The following is a 19988-nucleotide window of genomic DNA, read 5'->3' on the forward strand; positions in this document are numbered from 1 at the left end:
TCGTAGTTACTGTCTATGAGTCTGCGTTGCCTTAAGAGCTTCAGCGAGGGCGTGACCTACAGCTGACAGACTCTTTGGGTCTATCAAAGGGATTTGGTTATCCGCTTACTTGATAGAATCCGAGCAGGATCTGTCAACGGGGATTCGCCCACTTATATGACAGAACCTAACCACTATCATTGCAAGGAGCTCAAACATAAACCGATCACCTAACCAATCTAATCATTGTTAGACTACGAAATGAAAAACATGCCTACCCGCATGTTCTTTCAAACAACCAAAAACTTACAACCTAACAAGGGGAAAAATATATACTACAAAGGATATGTCTCAGCTCCCTGCCCCAGCACCGAATCCGCCGATACGTACGGGCCTAACCCGAAGCACTTTTCATACGTAATTTTGACGTCTCTCAGATAGTGGTTTGCAAAGACTGAGTTGCAACGCCAGAATGTTGCCTTCATAATATTACTCAGGGATATGTTTTTGTTAAAAGTCAATGACGTGGCAATAGCTCTTACCTCATGAGCTTTGACCTTAAGAACTTTGAATTGACTTTCATACATATCGCATGCGCTTCTTTCACCAGGCTTCTGATAAAGAAAGAAAGCGCATTCTTCGAAAGAGTCCTCCTTGGATCTCTTACAGAGCACCAAAGGTTGACATCATTGCCCTTAAGTTTTTTCTTTCTCTGTAGATAGAATTTTAAACTTCGTACTGGGCAAAGCGACCTCTCTGCTTCCTCGCCTACTAATGCAGACAAGCCTTGTACTGCAAAGCTCCTAGGCCAAGGATTTGAGGGGTTCTCGTTCTTGGCCAAGAACGAAGGAAGGAACGAACAGATAGCTGCATCTCCTCTGAATCCCACATTTCCTTCTAGTGCATGGAGTTCACTAACCCTCTTTGCGGAAGCCAATGCCATGAGAAAAATTGTCTTCTTCGTGAGGTCTCTAAACGAGGCAGACTGAGGCGGTTCGAACTTATTGGACCTCAGGTAACGTAGCACTACATCCAGATTCCAACTCGGAATCCCTGGAGAAACCTTCCCTTCTTGGATGTTTCAAACGATCTTATTAGATCATGAAGGTCCTTATCTTCTGAAATGTTTAAGTTTCTGTGCCTAAACACTGCAGATAGCATGCTACGATAGCCTTTAATGGTTGATACCGCCAATCCACTTTCTTCCCTAAGGAAAAGTAAGAAGTCTGCTATTTGGGTCACAGAGGTACTGGAAGAGGAAAAGTGATGGTTCCTACACCATCGCCGAAAGACGTCCCACTTCGATTGGTAGACTCTAAGGGTAGAAGGCCTTCTTGCTGCTGCGATAGCCGTTGCAACTCTTGCAGAAAAGCCTCTCGTTCTGACCAAACTTTTGACAGTCTGAAGCCAGTCAGATCTAGAGCGGGGAGGTTTTTGTGATACTCTCGAAGTGGGGTTGTCTGAGCAGATCGATCCTCTGTGGTAATGTTCTCGGAAGATCTACCAACCATTCCAGTACCTCTGTGAACCATACTTGTGCGGGCCAGAACGGGGCTACCAGCGTCATCCTTGCTGCCTCCGATTCTGCAAATTTCTTTAGAGTCTCTCCCAGTATCTTGAATGGAGGAAAAGCATACATGTCTAGACCCTTCCAATCTAGTAGAAACGCGTCTATCGACACTGCCCTCGGGTCCGATATCGGAGAGCAGTAGTTGGCTATCCTCGCATTCTTGGCTGTGGCGAAGAGGTCTATATGAGGCTTGCCCCAAAGCTTCCACAGGTCCTGGCAAACATCCTCGTGAAGAGTCCACTCTGCAGGCAGGACTTGATCTTTCCTGCTTAGGAGGTCTGCTCTGACGTTCTTTTCTCCCTGTACGAACCTGGTAAGGAGACAAATCTTCCTTTGCTCTGCCCAAAGCAGAAGTTCTTTTGCTGTCTCGTACAGGGAGAAAGAGTGAGTCCCCCCCTGCTTCCTGATGTAAGCCAGGGCCGTGGTGTTGTCCGAGTTGATCTGTACTGCTGAAGCTAGGACGTGGGGCTCGAAAGCTTTCAAAGCTAGCCAAACCGCCATCAGCTCCTTCTTGTTGATGTGCCAGGTCACCTGTTCCTTCTTCCAGGTGCCTGACACTTCTCTTGAGCCGAGCGTTGCTCCCCAACCTGTTTCCGAGGCGTCGGAATACAACACTTGGTTGGGGTTCGGAATGTGAAGGGACATCCCTTCTGCAAACCTGAGAGGGTTGACCCACCAAGAGAGGTCCTTCTTGATTTCCCTTGAGATCTCGAAGGAGAACTCTAGGTTTTGCGAACGACACCTCCAGTTTCGATGTAGAAAGAACTGGAGAGGTCTGAGGTGCAACCTTCCTAGAGAAAGGAATTGCTCCAACGAGGAGAGTCCCCCCAACAAACTCATCCACTCCCTCGCTGTGCATACTTCTTTCTCTAGGAAGGCTTTGACTTTCTCTGGCCCTCGGGCTATCCTTTCTGGAGACTGAAAGCCCGAAAATCAGAGAAGCCATCCGAATCCCCAGATAGATACGATCTTGACTGGGGATCAACTGAGACTTTTGAAAGTTCACCAAAAGTCCCAGAGAACTTGCCATGAAAAAGGGTCTTTTGTAGGTCCTCCAAACATCTTTTCTGCGACTTGGCTCTGATAGCCAGTCGTCCAAGTAAAGGGACACTCTGACTCCCTCCAAATGTAGCCATCTTGCTACATTTTTTCATTAGGCCTGTGAAGACCGAGGGGCTGTTGAAAGGCCGAAGCACAAAGCCCTGAACTGGAATATCCTTCCTCCCATCATGAACCTGAGGTATTTCCTTGAAGAAGGATGGATAGGCACATGGAAGTAAGCGTCCTGAAGATCTAGGGACACCATCCAGTCCCCTGGCCGAAGGGCCGCCAAACACTGAGGATGTCGTCTCCATGGCGAACTTCCTCTTTTCTACAAAGAAATTCAGGGCGCTTACATCCAGAACCAGTCTCCATCCTCCTGAGGCTTTTGGAACTAGAAAAAGGCGGTTGTAAAAGCCGCTGAGTAAGGGTCGCCTCACTAGCTCTATAGCCTCTTTCTCGAACATTTGTTCCACTGCTTGTGTTAAAGCAAGGCTCATGATGGGATCCCTGTACCTGGCCACCAACTCCCTCGGAGTCGTTGTCAACGGTGGTCTTTCCGTAAAGGGAATCAGATATCCTTTCCGGATAATCGAGAGGGACCAGTTGTCCGCTCCTCTCTTTGCCCAGGCTTCCGAGAATCTTAGAAGTCTGGCACCTACTGGTGTTTGGAGGACTACTTCCCTACTTCTTAGCTCTGGCAGAGCGTGAGAAGGATCTACCTCTCTTGAAAGTCTATTACCTCTCGAGGTAGAGGCTCTAGAAGGAGGGCCCCCTCGAAAGGGCTCCTGTCTAGCTGGAGTCTCCTTCTTCGTCTTCGTCTGGAAGGAGGTCCTAGGCTTCCGTGCCGACTGCGCGAGCATGTCCTGAGTCGCCTTCGCAGAGATAGATCCTGAGATGTCCTGTATTATCTTCTTCGGAAATAGCAGAGGCGAGAGCTGCGAATACAGAAGAGAGGCTCTTTGGGCATGCGAAACAGACTTAGTCAGAAAAGAGCAGAAGACTGATCTCTTCTTAAGGATCCCTGCTCCAAACAGGGAGGCTATTTCGCTCGATCCATCTCTAACTGCTTTATCAATGCACGTTAGAACACTGTTGAGATCTTCTGGCGAAATAGCATCCGGGTTCTGAGTCTTCTTAGCCAAGACCCCCAAAGACCAGTCAAAGAAGTTGAAGACTTCCAAGACTCTAAACATTCCCTTCAGCAGGTGGTCAAGCTCGTTCATAGCCCAGGTAGTCTTAGCAGAGAAAAGAGCCGAGCGTCGTGCTGCATCTACCAGAGAAGAGAAGTCCGCATCCGCCGATGAAGGAAGACCCAGGCCCAGGGGTTCTCCAGACTCGTACCAAAACCCCAGTCTGCCGTAAGCTTGGAAGGAGGGAAAGAAACACGTCTTCCCTTTCTCTTCCTTAGAAAGCAGCCAATCACCAAAACCTCTCAAAGCCTTCTTCATTGAGATGGTTGGCTTCATCCTCACACAAGAGGAAACTTTCGTCTTCTTCGAAGTCGAGAATAAAGAGAGGAGACGGAGGAGCGACGGGAGTAAGGGAGTCTCCAAACTCTTGAAGAAGGAGATCTGTAAGGATCTTATAGGACGAAACTGACGAGTCCTTCACCAAATCCTCTTCTGAAGGTTCAACTTCATCCACTGAAGAACCCTCCGCTTCTTTACGAGGGCAGTTAGCCTTCTCTAAAGAAGTGCGCCTGTCCAGAGAGTGTCTAGTAGCAGACTGGCGCCTATCAGGGGAAGCCAAAGTTTCTGGAGAGCTCCTCTCGAATGAGTCCTTCCTACTCTGATGAGTGCGTGCTCTTTGATCCTTAATCCTACTCCTAGAATTCCGGGCTTCCAAAGGGGAGCGCCTGCTAGGAGAGGAGAGCCTACTATGCTCAAGGCGCTTCTCAGGATCCATGCGCCTGTTCAAAGGAGAGCGGCTGCCAGGCGAGCTGCGCCTACCATGAGGCGAACGCCTACTAGGCTCTTGGCGCCTACTTACAGGAGAGCGAAGCCCTGGAGAAGGTCGCCTACTAGGTGACCGGCGTCTACCATGCTCCACAAACTTCGATTCAGACTTGTGTGTCTCTTCAAAAGGTAGTCTCCCAGAAGAGACATATCTTTCAGGCTCTACACGCCTGTCCTGAACCGAGCGGCTAAAAGGAGAGCCGCGCCTATCAGGAGAAAAGCGCCTATCCTCCGCACCACGCTTGGGAGCGGGAGAGCGTCTACTTGGGGAGTAGCGCCTACTAGGCTCAAGGCGCCTAACAAAAGGCGAGATCCTGTCTCTTGACGAATCCATCAAAGAGTAGGCTCTCTTATCCGGAGAATGAAGGATCTTCGGAAATGAGCGAGAAGACGAGGCTGTACGCCTGTCTTTAGACGAACGCCTACTAGGCGCTAGATCCCTTCCTACTGGAGAGATGTAGTCACCAGGAGAAAGCTTCTTGGGCGATTGACGCCTGGAAGACGACAAGCGTCTGCCGAGGGAAGAGCGCCTCCTTCCATCCGCTGATACAGGAGAGAGAACCGACTCTGACTGAGACGGTAACACAGGCGAAGGAATCCTAGACTTCTTGACAGGGAGAGAGACGTCTTTCCGACGCGTTCCTCCTGCCAAGGAGCCCGCCAGAGCCGAAATCTGCGCTTGCAGTCCAGCAAGAATTCGAGCTGGAGATCTTGCAAAATCCTCCACCGGAGAGAGGCTCGAAGCCTACTATGAGGCGAGAACTCCTGCTCCATCCTGGGTTTCTTGATCTCTACTTCCGGCTCTTCTGGAAAAACTTCCGGGCTGGAAGGAAAAGGCGCCAGGAGCCTTCCAGGCTCTCTTCAGCGGTCGCGAAGAATCCGAGGCGCTCCATCCTCTTCTAGGCGAAGGTGAGGAAGAAGAAGAGAAGCATTGTCGCAATACCTCCTTCTTCGCGCGAACAAGGGCAGCCTGGGTACGAACATCAGGATCTACCGAGGGGACGCCTGATCGGTGGGAGTTCTCCCTAACCTTCCTGCGGCTGTTGACTTTCCTCCTCCACTGGGACTGGGAGTCTGGAAGAGGTCTAGGCCTGGAAGCATTAAGGAGCCGATCAGACGCACCCTCCACTGCACTGGGGTCACTGCACAATTCACCTTCACTACTCTTACCTTGCAACGAACGAATCTTCTTTTCCATGCTAAGGATCGTGGCTCTCATGGTTGCCACTTCCGTAGTCGTATCCTTAGGTTCGATGCAGGGCGCAGGAGCTGAAACTGGAGAAGGTTCTAATGCTACAACAGGATTTTCTTCTACCTCGCTAATACGAGACTTACTAGAACTCCTAGACGAAGCCTTTCTCACCCTGTCTTTCTCTAACTTCCTCAAGTAGGAAGCAAGAGCCTTCCATTCACCCTCATCCAACTTCTCACACTCATTACACGGGTTAACAAAAGAACATTCTTTCCCTCTACATTTAAAGCAAACTGTGTGAGGATCTACCGTAGCTTTCGGTAGTCTCACCTTGCATTCATCCATAGAGCACACCCTAAACATAGAAGATTTCTTAACCTCTAACTCAGACATCTCGAAATCAAAGAAAAATCCAAATCAATATCCAAAAACAATCCACAAATGCGTATGCCAAGCCAACAAGATCAGGTACTTCACCGAAAGTCAGTCCAAATAAATCCACGGCAACGAGAATCGAATAAAGCTGTCAGGAGGTAACAACCACAGGTGTAGTCGTCACCGGCGACAGAAAAATTCTGGCTGGAAAGGGAGATTGGTTCTTACAGCCGCCACCCAGCGGCGGGTAAGGTAGATCACCTGACCTACCTGTCGCGTGTGCCGCGAGTTTTGAATTCTGTCGTGACGTCAGAGACGTATAGCTAAGTATATATCTGACAGGAAAGTTCATGTACAAAAGTGGGTTTTATATGTTGCCAAACATGGCACATGTAAATGTCAAATTTACTGACTCTTGCAACTCCACCAACTACCTAAAAAGCCATTACTCTCCCTCTCACTGCTACATTAAAAACAATCTCTATCTCACTAAAAATTAAAACCACCACAAGGCAAATTATACTAATAAAGCACCAGACCACTTACTGTAATGGTAAATAATAACGAATTCTGCCAAATCAATCTAGGGTACCGACTCAGGCAGTGCAGCAAAGAGTTCGGGCAATTCAGATGGAAGAGGCAGGAAGTTGGCAGTATCAGCAAGCGTCACCCCCAGAGGTGCCAAAGTGTTCTGATCGCCCGTGAGTATACGTAATATTACCTGAGCTGCTCCAGAGTAGTGATGCATACATCTTTCCAACAGGTTCTCATCTAACAGGCCAGCATCGGCACAGATTCGGGATTTATTTAGCTTCTGTTATGAAGGGGCAAAAAAAGATAATTATATTTTTATAATAAAATAAGGTTTTGTTTATACTTACCCAGTAATTATATAGCTATAGTTTCCAATGTTCGGCAGCCTAATTCAAATTTCGAAGGTACCACTTCGATTGTTCAGTGTAGATATACAATACCATCCCCAAACAGCAATATTAGGAACAACTTAGCAAAGTACTTCATTCTGTTTCATGCATAAAGTCCATCAGAGGGGAGGTATGTGGGCTCTGATCATATAATTACTGGGTAAGTATATACAAAACCTTATTTTATTATAAAATTATCATTTTTGTATATGAGACTTACCCAGTAAATTATATAGCTGACTCCACACTGAAAGGAGGAGGGGTCATGGACATGTTCTACTTCAAAGTATTACATCATGTAATGAATTTGAAAATAGAAAAGTTGCTAGAATTGAAAAAACAATGCTTGTCGTTCCCATTATTTAAGAAAGCTATGCAGATGAACACTACCTCTGATTGGTGCTCATCTTAACTCACAGTAGGTTGCCTCCTACTTAGGGAAACTTTGCAGTGAGGGGAATGCTCCAATGTCTAGCAAAGTATGATAGGTACCCGCCCTTGCCCTGGGTGTAGTACCAAAATAAAACAACCAGAAAATACTGACACTTACACTGAAATAAAGTGAAGACCCATCCACTGAGAGTGATAGGTGCTCCAGGTACACTGTACCCCCTGACTCTCCAAACTCAGCACCTTACTGAAAAAGTGAAGAGATAATAGGAGAACATCCTGTGCCTCCTTCCACAATGCCATGCCAGTCACTAAAAATGGTCTCGAGGTACTGAATATTTTTTACACTTCTTTTTAAGCCCACATAAAAAATATATTAAGCACAGATCGCTTACACCTTCAGTACCTTGATGGCAGATAACGCCAGAAACTAAGGAAGTAGAGGCTTTGCTTCAAAGTAGGCCAAAAAACATCTGACAACACTGAGTGTGTCTTAAACATGAAGTCCATATAAACTAGAAAACAACACGTTTAGACAGAGGAAGAGGAAGGTTCTGGGAAGAACTCTTCTTTTCACACTAGCAGCTGAGTTATCAGGCTACCTCACTCCAATTCGGGGTGAACAACTAGTAACTGAACACTTTATGAATTAGAAAAAAGAATATGGAAGACACAAAACCGCGGCGTTTATCCGAAAAATCTTTCTAAATCATCGCAGTGGCCTATGGATCCAGTGCAACGAAGCAGAACTTACAAACTTCTGTTGCACCGTGGGTAAACAGAGATATAATGAGTCTAATGAGACATCTCTGTCCAATGATTCTTGCAATGGCAACTGTGGAGCAAAAAATCAACCATAAGCAAGAATCCAGAGCCAACCAGAGACTTAAGTCTGTGATGGCCAGACAGAGATCTGAATTAGAAGTTAACTCTTGACAGATGAGAAACAATACTACAACAAACAAAAACTCAGTGAGAAGGCAGTACTCTGCTCCTCATTTGTCTCCAAGGCTGAGTTGCCTGGAAGCACATTCTGCCTTGGAATGCATTCGACTTAAAGTTATCGGGTGTACGACAGATACCTTCGAGTACCTACATGTTAACTGAAACAAGAGGGAAAGAAAACCCCCTTGTTTGATGATAATGCCAACCTCGTGGTGTTGTTGCCAAAACAATACCACTAGTCATATCATAATCAAAATCAGGAACTCTTGGGAGGCCCAAAAAGGCTGTCCTTAGTTTCAGGAAATTAAGAGATGGTACTATTTGTCTTGGTCGCACACCACAAGAATTAACAAACATGTAGTATATGCCTGTACTCGAATGGTGCAACTGATAACAGACGTATGTCGCAAGGAGAATATGCAAGTACGTATATTCATAGACTCCTGTCGACTGAGCATCAGCCTAATTCTTCTTCACTTTGAAGAGCAAAAGAATAAGGACTACTGGAAGCAGACCTCCTTCATTATCTAATGAAGAGAGTGAAGGTGATGCTATCCTGATGGGAAGCTTCTATGGCAAAAACAGGACACAGATGACAACTGGTTGTTCCCCAAAACAGGAACACTGGAGAGATCTGAACATCAAAGCAAGAACAGTCTCTCGCATCCAAACTCTGGGGAGTGTGATCAGTAGAAATTCGTCTATTCCTTTGTTGCGCTCATTGTAACCTAGTTAGTAGAAGGAAAATAAAAGAGAGGATGACTGTTCTTGGCTGCTCTTCTCGGAGCTAGTGGGAGCAGGCAATAACTCATGCCATCATCAACTTGCGGTGATGATAGCAAACCAAAGACTTAGGAAAATGTATTCGTCTAAGGGAAAAAGATGCTTCCTGAAGGGAGAGCAGAGGTTTCCACCCACCAAAAGAAGCATTCTTTACCTACAACTGGTTCAATCGTGGGAATGCGAGAGTTTCAAGTAGAGTTGACTGCGCCAAAAGTTTGCGAGAACTTGCCACTTCTCACCATGCATCTGTCTAAGTGATCAAAATTTCCTGTTCGAATGGTGGTTAACGAAAGATCCCCTAGTGCCGAAGAAGATAAATGAGGAGACTGTGTTGTCAGGCATCCAACAGGCAGTGCCAGACTTCCAACAGCTGGTGCCAGGTGAGGCGTGGAAAATGTCAAACGAGTTGAAGGAAGGGAGTGGGACACTCAGATGGCGCAGAACACTTGTATGGGGCCCGACACTCAACAAAAAATACTCAATACGAGAGATTTTAGCAGCTAGGTGCTAATACCTGGTGCTCATCATGAGAATCGGTATTATATTCTGATGAGCATCGATGACAAGTATTCGAGAAGGCTCAAATATACAAAAGCAGAAGCAGAATTCTCATTCATTTCTTCAGTGGATGACAAGTCTGTATCTCCACCTTTAAGAGCATAGAGCATTGTGAGGGTGAGCGAGTCAACACACCTGGCTGCGACTGCCAGGGAGAGGACTGGCTATCGGAAGCAAATGGTCGCTTACGATGCTTCCAACGTCCAGGCGCTAGCACAGGGCGTTCAATATAATGCTAATCAAGTACAATAAGTAAGCTTCCTTTAATCTGAGCCTACTGAGCACCACTCACTAAATGCCTTTCCAGCGGCATTCAGTCGAAACCTATAAAGTATGACAAGTTTGACCGAGGGGGAAAATCCCCCATCTCATTCCCTTTAATCAAATCGGCTCAATCACAAGTCGAACCCCAATTGTGGGTCGAAAATCGACTGAGAGCCGGATCAGCTGGGTCGAAAATCGACTGAGAGCCGGATCAGCTGAGTTGCGAGTTGAACATCGATTGTGAGTCGAAACAGCTGAGTCACAAGTCGAACATCGACTGTGAGGAGTAGGATAAACATGACTGCAAGGATATGAGGCTTCATCAACTGAATAATACCTCTTCAGAGGTCGAGAGACCAAAGAATCATGCCATTGACGCGATCTATTAGGTGACAAACCACTGGAATAGGACAACAACTGCACACTAAGATATGCCTTTCCAACGGCGTTCAGTCAAAACCTATAAACTCACGACAAGTTCAACCGACAGGGAAAAACCCTCCCCGCTACACATCCAACAAGACGCCTTTTCAATGGCTGTCAGCTGTTACCTGGGAAAAGCTACAGGTTCGACCGAGGGGGTCAACTACCAGGGGCAACCCACTCGGATGCCCTTCAACTACCGTATGTCCTCTCCTAGGCTGTTCTTGGCTGTGAGAAGGAGCAGGACAGTGACTTTTAGTCTAGAAGATCTGAGGGGTCAGACAGTCACCTCCTCTAACTTACATCCAGAAAGACGCCTTTCCAGCAGCTGTCTGTCGATACCTGGGACTGACAAGCAACAGGTTCGACTGAGAGTGCGACTACCTGTATGTAACCCCCTGACCACCCTTGGACCTCTGGTATGTCTTCTCTTAGGTGCAGGGAGTGGGACAGTGACCTCTGTCTAGGAGAATCATGGGACAAGTAGCCGCCTCCTACACTGCACAACACTTCACTGTTACATTGATAATTCATGATAATGGAAATAAAATGCTGGCAAAGACATGGGAAGGAAGCGATGGAGCCAGGCATGGGAGCAAATGACAAAGATCGGAGGAGTAATAGGAGAGAATTGGCTTTAGGTTTGGGAGGCGAAGGGAGTCGGCAGACAACAGACAGGAGGCAAGAGGCAAAATGCCGGCACACCTGGCAATCTCTGTTACTGATTACTTTCACAAAAATAATCGATAAATAATCAATTACTAACTACATACTTTATATATATCACTAAAGAATTCTGGCACCTAGGCCTGAAACATTCATAATGTATGAAAACATCAGCCTTTTATATACTTAGTCATGCATTTAAAAATCACATAGATGTATGTATAACTCCAAAATAATAATCATTTTCTATCAACAAGTTGTTTTTGCATTAAGTAGCAAAGCCAATTGCACTCTAGTAATGTAAAAACATTGCTTTTTTTCTCCAATTAGTGATAAACGAATAAAGCAAATATTATTTACAAATATATGAAATAGCATTTCATGTATTCAGATGTATGTATTTTAAAATAACATACCCTTCTAAAAAGATATATGTTTATATCACCAAACGTTTTCATATTAAAGTCTCAAAGCAATTCCACTCTTAATGTAAAAGAAAATTTACGAATAACCGATTACCCAAAAAGAAATTATAAAAATTATCAGGAATAAAAGTAATCGTAATCAGTAACCAATTACGTGCCCCACTAATTGACTCGAGTGGCCTGTGCTCCAGACTAAATGACTTGAGTGGCCGCCTGAGCTCCAGTGCGCCAAGCGAGCTCAAAGCTCTTGGCTAAGATGTGAAACATTCACAATTGCGTGATGCCAGGAAATACCTCCGTACACAGAGGCCATGTAAGCCTTCTCTCCCAAAGCCCCTGTAGCCAAACATTAGCATCATTCTCTCCATAACACTTTCAACCTCCACACTTTCAGTCTCTGCAAATGAAAGTATTGGCCTAATGCAAACGTTTGGCCTGAAAGTAAGTCTCAACGTTCACAAATAACTCTAAGGTAGATATATTTACCGGCAGCTTGTGACTCTAATAGCTTATGGCTGGTAAACAAAATCCCAAAAGCAAGGTATAACCTAAGGGAATTATGTAACTTTTACAAATCACTTTTAAAGGTAATTATAAACCGGAGACTTGCATGTCACCTAATCCCGGTAAGTAAATAATAACAGCAAAGGTTCTAAGATACAAGAATGGAATAACATTCGAGAATTATTTTAAGGTAATTATTTAACAGTGTCAGGCTAATGACCAATGGCCAGTAAACAAAAGCTTGGCCTAAAGGAATGATGTAAAAATACCAAATTTGTAACTAATTTGTATTTTTCATAACTAACAAACCTTCGGTCTTAACATTAGGATTTACTAGCGCCAAGCTGGAAACCGGTAGAATTAAAATTACACTTGTGAGATCCAGGGACTATTGGCATCTATACCAGGTCACGGGGCATGTATACCCAGAATGCCCACGGCGACCTGTGACCTACCAGTTATTTTCCTACCGCCTTTAAGATAAGACGTGTTTACTGTCTATCTGATTTAAAGCCGGTTTTCAGTTTGCCCGTTTTTTATCCATTTCATTTTTCATTTCTTATTACTTTTTCTTTCTCCGAGTGTGCTCAGTGTGAGTGTGATCGGTAAGAGTGTATAAGTGGTATGATGGAGATTTTTGCCTCAACATCGGGATCGTCTGCCGTTTTGAAGAGGAGACAAACGAAACTGACCCAGGAGTCAGTGGCTTTCCATGTTCTAGGTTTCTAACTTCGGTGTCGACGGATCCTCATCCAACGTGCAGTGCAGTAAGTGCACGGAAAACGTATGTACGATTACTAATCCATGTTCTGTTTGTCGCGGTTGGTCGGTGGAACAGTGGAAAAAGTTCTATGACAAAGGCCAATACAAAAGGAAGGTGGTGACGCCATCTTTGGATGACCAAACCTTACCGGCTTCTTTTGTATCGGCAATAAACCAGGCTGCTCCATATGTTTCTCCACCTGCTTTTGATTTGTCCCATACCCCTTCGGTTTCTCCTAGCGATTCAGTATCGGAAACGTCGGGAGGGGTCTTGGGTAATTTTATGAATAATATGTACGCTCCATTGTTCCCAGCAGGTAGAGGGGGAGCATCGCCATCTTTGTTCCAGACGCCGGCTCCTGAAGCGCATAGGTTGGATGGTACGTGGTCAGCGCTAGGCCTACCAGGCGTACCAACCTTGGATGGTTTGCTTGCGCATTATATGGCGTCACGGTTCCAGCAGGGTCCGGCAGTGCTGAATGTTCCTCATCCCCCTGGCTTGCAATTTATGGGAAATAATGCCGCGGCTACGCCATCAAATTCGATGTTTACAGCGATTCAGAACATGGGAGATAGTTTGGCAGCAAATGTGCGGTTGCCAGCAGAACCCGCACAGTCTCTCCCTACGAGATGGGTGACATCACAACATACGTCACATACCGATATGGCAGGCGCAATGACGTCACAGACTGCTAATCATAATTACTTAAGGCAATTAATAACCAACGACTTGCGCATAGCATAAGCCCGGTAAGTAAAACATAGGCAAAAATATTAGGCCTATTTGAATGGAGTTACATTCAAGGAAAGACCATTCCCGAATAATACAAATATCCAGCTTGATGATAATCTGAATTAAACAAAGGACAAGACTCATCCTGCTCGAAGGCTACGAATGCATTCCGGTGGTTGTGTAACACTACTGAAATCCAGTGATATAACCAGAAAATAAGAACAAGCTGCTGTAACCACTTGATGTTTAGTCAAGCGCGGCAAGAAACAGAATGAAGTGCTTTGCTAAGTTGTTCCTAGTATTGCCGTTGAGGGACGGCACTGTATATCTATATACACTGAACAATCGAAGAGCTACCTGCGAAATCTGAATTAGGCTGCCGAATGTTGGAAACTATAGCTATATAATTACTGGGTAAGTCTCATATACAAAATTTAATTTTAGAGCAGAGTTAAAAGACCATAAATAACAAGTTACCCAACAAAAAAGGAAAATAGGACTAAGAACACAAACATTATGAAAAAAAAATTTTCTTAAAAAATTAAAAGTTCAACAACTTTCTTGAATGTTGCAGAGTTGTATTAACAATGACAGCAGCACCACCTTCAGCACATTCACTTACTGGAGGGAGAGCTCTATACATTTTTAGCAAGATCACTTACTTGATGGGAAGATCTATACATTTTATCAATTAAACCAGGATTATAAATTTCTTCACTAACGAGTTCTTGAAGACAAAAAATACCTGGGTTGTGGTCACTAAAGCTACTCAGTTTAAGCTTTTTAATTTCTACTGGGGCACTGGAGGGTACTGCCATCTTTATAAGAACAGGGTTAATTTTGAAGATTTCTCTATCCTTTTCCCCTTCAACACAGAGGTAAAGATTTCATTAACATTTTTTTCCTATGCCCTAGCCACTTTACAAAGAATTTCGGTATGAGAAGGTAATTTTGCTTTCATATTGCTTGTCTTGTTTAATTTTGCTTTCATATTGCTTGTCTTGTTTTATCTGTTTTTTTTTCTCCGTTACTTGGTTTTAATTCAGCATTACTTCTGTATTCCTGGACATCTCACCTCGAGTTTGCAAGCTTGAGATACCACTGTGCCCTGTGACGAGTTGAGTCAGGAAGAGGTGGCCACAAGATATGCGACCATCAAATAAAACAAAACAATAAAAAACTGAAAATTTGCCAAAATACTTGCAGGAAACCAGGAAGACCAATGTCAGTGAATATCTTATTAATAACTCATTGTATAAATTAAATTAGAGTATATAAAATGAATTACACCCAAAATAAAAAAACTAATAAAAAGCTACCATTGAACTCAAAAGTCTATACAAAGTTCAGAATGATCTGTAGATGAAGTGAACATCTTCGTAGCATTCAACAGAAGGAAATGCAGTAGTTACCCCCAACTAATGGTCCACAAGTGCATATGCACATGGTTACTCTTAGCTCTTCTACTTAATCTTCAAAAATTCAGAACTGGCCTTTCTTGAAACAGCAGTCATGATTTGTTTCAGTTATGAAAAAACTAGAATTTATCTAACTTTTGGTTGTCTTGTTAGTTTCTGGGCAACCATTACCCTAGTGATCTTTGCAGTGTCTAGGCTTCCTAATCCTAAAAGATCACATACAATAACAGGCTCCATGCACTGGCATTTAGGCTAACATCACAAATGGAGAAAGCGGAATTGTCAAGTCTGGAGGTTTTAAATAAATTTTCACTGTAGCAGAAATACTATCTGTTTCAAGTCCTAATCTATGCCTTGTTCCATGATGCTTGTGTTCTCATTGGTTGGCATCTTCCTATTTCTATGTACCTACTTCACTCTCAAGACATAACTAAATCATTATTCAACAATGAAAGGGATAAATACATAATACTGAAGCAAGCCAATCAGAGAATGAACTATAAAGGTAATAAAATGATATGGTCTCTCATATTGCAAAGGAGTGCTGATTTACTTGAAAAAACTAATGACTATTTTATCCATTACATATGCATTAGGCAGTTAATTAACTGCATCTTTTTGGCCTTGAAACATCCTTGAAATAAGACCTTGCTTACTGTATGGATGAATAAAAAATCTAATCAAGTTTTCTAGGGATTCAGCAATGATTCCTAACTTTTTTTTTTACTTTTCACAGTAACCGAAGAATATAGCAAATGAGATTATAATAACTGTCTTAAAAGGCAAGCAAAAATTTAAAAAAACGACTGCCAGGTGGCCTATTAAAAAAACAACTACTACATCATAAAAAGCATAATACCTTTAGCTGCAGTTTCCATTTTTTTAACAACTCTCGTTGTCTTGAAGCTACAGGGAGATTGGCCCACTGAGATTCTGTACTTTCTATTTCTTCCACCTGTTTCATAAAGAAAAATAATAGGATAAAGTAACACCTGAAAGAGAGAACTTCACTGGGATACTTCCTTGTGTAAAACACATGAAAAGTATGTGTAAACACACTAAAAGATCAAAATTCTCCACAAAAAGTTTTAAAGGTTTGAATTAAAATGAAAACAACTCAAAGAATAAATCACTGCAAACTCTAAAAATGAATCCCTTACCATCTTTTGAAGGTCCCGTATCGCTCTTAATCGTCTCGTATACTTCCGCATAACGGGTAAGACACCTAAATGATGGGCATGAAGTGTTAAGAACCAACACTGACTATGAAATGTTACTGGTTGGAATTTGGAGCACCCTTCAGATCCTGTTGTAACAGAAATAATCCATTACCATTCATAAACACAAATCACTAACTGCCTGCAGACCAAACAACAAAATGTTAACACATGTATATTTTAGGTTATCCTAGCACAATTTTTGAACATCCAGTTGTGCACTTTCACAGTGGATTTGTATGTGTTTTGTATGGAAAAAAACTACAATGAAAAATTTGTGATGCAACAGTAATTTTGAACAGTGACAGTATCCCCCATCATTACAATACAGCTGTGAATAAATCAACTCATAAACATCGATAAATGCTATTTATTCATCTTGTAGAAGTCAGTTATAATATCTATAATCTTGGAGTGTTGGGATTTATTGGTATAGTATTGAAATGGATGAAAATAAAGTTCTACAGCAACACTGTTTATTCTTTTTTAAATTAACAATTGCCAGGGGTCTCCTAATGAATGTCTCACACCCTATTCATCCTTATTCCTTCATCTGATTTCATTATGTTTAGTTGTTGAATACATATATGGAAACAAGAACAATGCTCCCTTATACTTCACTGGGAAGAGTAGCAAACTATACTGTCCACATTTACCCATTGTCTTTACCCGAGAAGTGCGACAAGCCTCTTGAGCGGGTGCATGGGAAACTGCTATGAGCCTCTTCAGAGCACCATTTTCTATCTCTTCTCACAAATTCCCTCATGACATTTCTTAACTTGCACTATCTTCTCATGATAAAACTATTTGTCTTGTAAAAGATTTAATGTTTAGAACTTTATTTTACTCATATACTATATTTATGTATAATAAAAAAATTAAAAAATTTCCCGTAGACCAAATTTAGCTTTTACACAAAGGAAACTAGTGAAATGTAGTTCTTTTTGTGCTCAAAACTTTTTTTATATTAATATATTGGAAACATGCACAATAAATATATATATATATATATCTATATATATATATATATATATATATATATATATATATATATATATATATAGAATAGCAAACACACACAATATCACAACATAACATCCTGCCTAACAAGGAAAATAAAAGATGCAGCAATTCCCAAAAGCTATGCTTTTGTATTTCTTTTGGGTATCTGATGATTTGTTAAAATAAAGGGTAATAAACAAAACAAGCAGTTTGACTTACCATGAAAGTAAGTGTTTATTTTGTATTGGGTGTGTCTAAACCTCTATTTTGATTCCAATTAACCCCTTTGCCACTGGGATGTACACATGTAAGTCTTTTACAGTCCAGTAATGAAAGACTGCGACGTACGCTTATACGTCTTTCATCTCTCCTTGAAAAGCAAAGCTGTTTTCTTTAGCTTGAGGCGTTTCAGACATAGTATTGTGTATGAGAGGGGATGCTGAAGCTCGCCCAAATTCAATTCATTTAGCCAATGAGCATCTGATGGACATCGTGACGTAATTGTCATATGGTATATTAGTAGGGGCACTGTCCAACACTTGCAAACACTTGCCAGTGTGCTCAGGCTTTTATCTGAGAAGGATGATCACAATTTGTCTATAAACCATGTAGATTTAAATTCTAAACCTTTTCCCTTTTGATTGCAGTTATTTTATGTTTTTTCAGTATCATGTCAGATGATAGGAGTGGGGGAAGATTCTCCCAGATAGACTATTTCTTGTATAAAAGGATAAATCTGGTGGAGGTCAAGAACTGCAAAGTTATTCCAGGCGACCATGTAGCCCCCCAACACAGGCTGCTATGTATGGACTTGAAGTTGAAAAGGGAAAGAAAAACCAAAGCTAAAGGGATAAGGAAAATTAATGGTACGAATTACAGAAGGAAGGGGATAAGAAGAGAGAGTTTAAGAGGAGGGTTTTGGAGGATATTGATATAGGGATTGAAGATGTTCAAGAATGGTGGGCACGAAATGCAGCAGTAATAAGAAGGCTGGAAAGGAGAGCTGCTAGGAGAGACATCTGGTATCATATGGGAAGAAAAGGATAGTTGGTGGTGGGATGAAGACATTGAGAAAGTAGTAAAAGATAAGAAGGAGGCAAAGAAAAGATGGGAAGGAGTCACAGTCAGTGGAAGACAGAACAAATAGGTACAGAGAGAAAAAACAAGGTGGTGAAAAAGGTGGTAGCCCAAGCTAAAGCAAAGTCGTATGATGATGTGTATAATGAGCTGGGAACAAAGGAAGGATTAAAGAAGATGATGAAGCTATCAAAGTCTAGAAATAAGAGCACCAAAGATATAACACACATCAAACAAATAAGAATCAGAGGGTGTAGTGCTTAGAAAGGAGGAAGACATTGTGAAGAGATGGAAAGAATATTTCGAACAGTTGTTAAATGAAGAAAATAATAGACTAATAAGAGAGGATGGGCAAGTGAACATTGGCATGGTAATGAGGTTTCTAGGCAAGAGGTACTAAATGCACTGAAGAAGATGAAGAATGGGAAGGCAACCAACCGACCAGACATGATCCCGGTGGAGGCATGGAAAGCATTAGGAGATGAAGGAGTGGATATACTGTACGATCTTATGATAAAGATCCTTGAACAGGAAAAGATACCAAATGATGAGCGTGGGAGTATATTGATCCCAATTTTTAAAGGGAAAGGCGATGTCCAAGAGTGTGGTAATTATAGGGGCATTAAATTGATGTCCCACACTTTGAAGATACTGGAAAGGATGATAGATGCTAGACTGAGAGAAGAAGTACAAATAGGTAAAGAGCAGATGGGATTTATGAAGGGAAGGGGAACAACAGATGGTATATTTTGTCTGAGGCAAATAATGGAGAAATTCGGGGAAGACAAAGGGACCTACATATGGTATTGACCTGAAAAGGAAAGCTTATGACAGAGTCCGAGACAAGAGGTATGGAGGAGCCTGAGGGAGAAGATGGTGCCAGAGAAGTTATGTGCGATTGATACAAGAGAGTACTGGAATGTATTTACCAGAGTGAGGAGCAGTGTTGGGGAGACAGAAGGTTTTGAGGTGAGAGTAGGATTACACCAGGGTCGGCTCTGAGCCCATTTATCTTTAACAAGTGGATGGATGTGTTATAATAGAGGAAGTAAGGGAGACAGTACCATGGAACATATTGTATGCGGATGATATTTGTTTCTGTGTGCAGAGAGCAGGGAAGATCTGGAAGTGAAATTGGAAAGATGGAGACAAGTACTGGAGGACAGAGGAATGAGAATAAGTAGATCCAAGACAGAATATATGTGTACCACCACTGAGGGGATGATAGAGAAAGTATTCAGCTTGGTGGAGAGCAAATAAGGAGAGTTGATAAGTTTAAGTATTTGGGATCTTTTTGTTAACGCTGGAGGAAGTATGGAAGAAGAAGTAAAACATCGGGTACAGGCAGCTGGAACAACTGGAGAGCTGGCCTGGGAGTTCTTTGTGACAAAAGAGTGCCGCTTAGGTTAAAAGGAAAATTTCACAAGACGGTGGTAAGAACAGCAATGCTGTATGGTACGGAAACAGCAATAAGCATGAGAAAAGCAGAGCAGAAGAAGATGGATGTGGCAGAAATGAGAATGCTTAGGTGGATGTCTGGGGTAACAAGAGTGGATAGGATCAGAAATGACTACATAAGGGGGTCAACTAAGGTGGTGGAAGTATCAAAGAAAGTGCAGGAGGGAGCTGAGATGGTATGGACACCTGTTGAGGAGAGATGAGGACCACGCTGGGAGACATACTATGGAGTGGAGGTGCAAGGAAGAAGAAAGAGAGGGAGACCAAGAAGAGATGGAAGGACTGTGTGAGAGGAGATTTACATGAGAAGGGAATTGATGAGGCA

General features: G+C 42.8%; 1 protein-coding gene across 1 annotated transcript in view; it reads right to left on the minus strand.

The window, feature by feature from the left end:
• The window catches only part of LOC135210382 (ubiquitin conjugation factor E4 B-like), a 142114-nt gene that overhangs the window by 32722 nt on the left and 89404 nt on the right, over nt 1–19988 (minus strand). Inside the window, 3 exon segments of the mRNA XM_064243289.1 lie at nt 6708–6929; nt 15769–15864; nt 16070–16215. Of these exon segments, the coding sequence (XP_064099359.1) occupies nt 6708–6929; nt 15769–15864; nt 16070–16215 (464 nt within the window).

This window comes from Macrobrachium nipponense, chromosome 39 (genome assembly GCF_015104395.2).
Source record: "Macrobrachium nipponense isolate FS-2020 chromosome 39, ASM1510439v2, whole genome shotgun sequence".
Classification (NCBI taxonomy): domain Eukaryota; kingdom Metazoa; phylum Arthropoda; class Malacostraca; order Decapoda; family Palaemonidae; genus Macrobrachium; species Macrobrachium nipponense.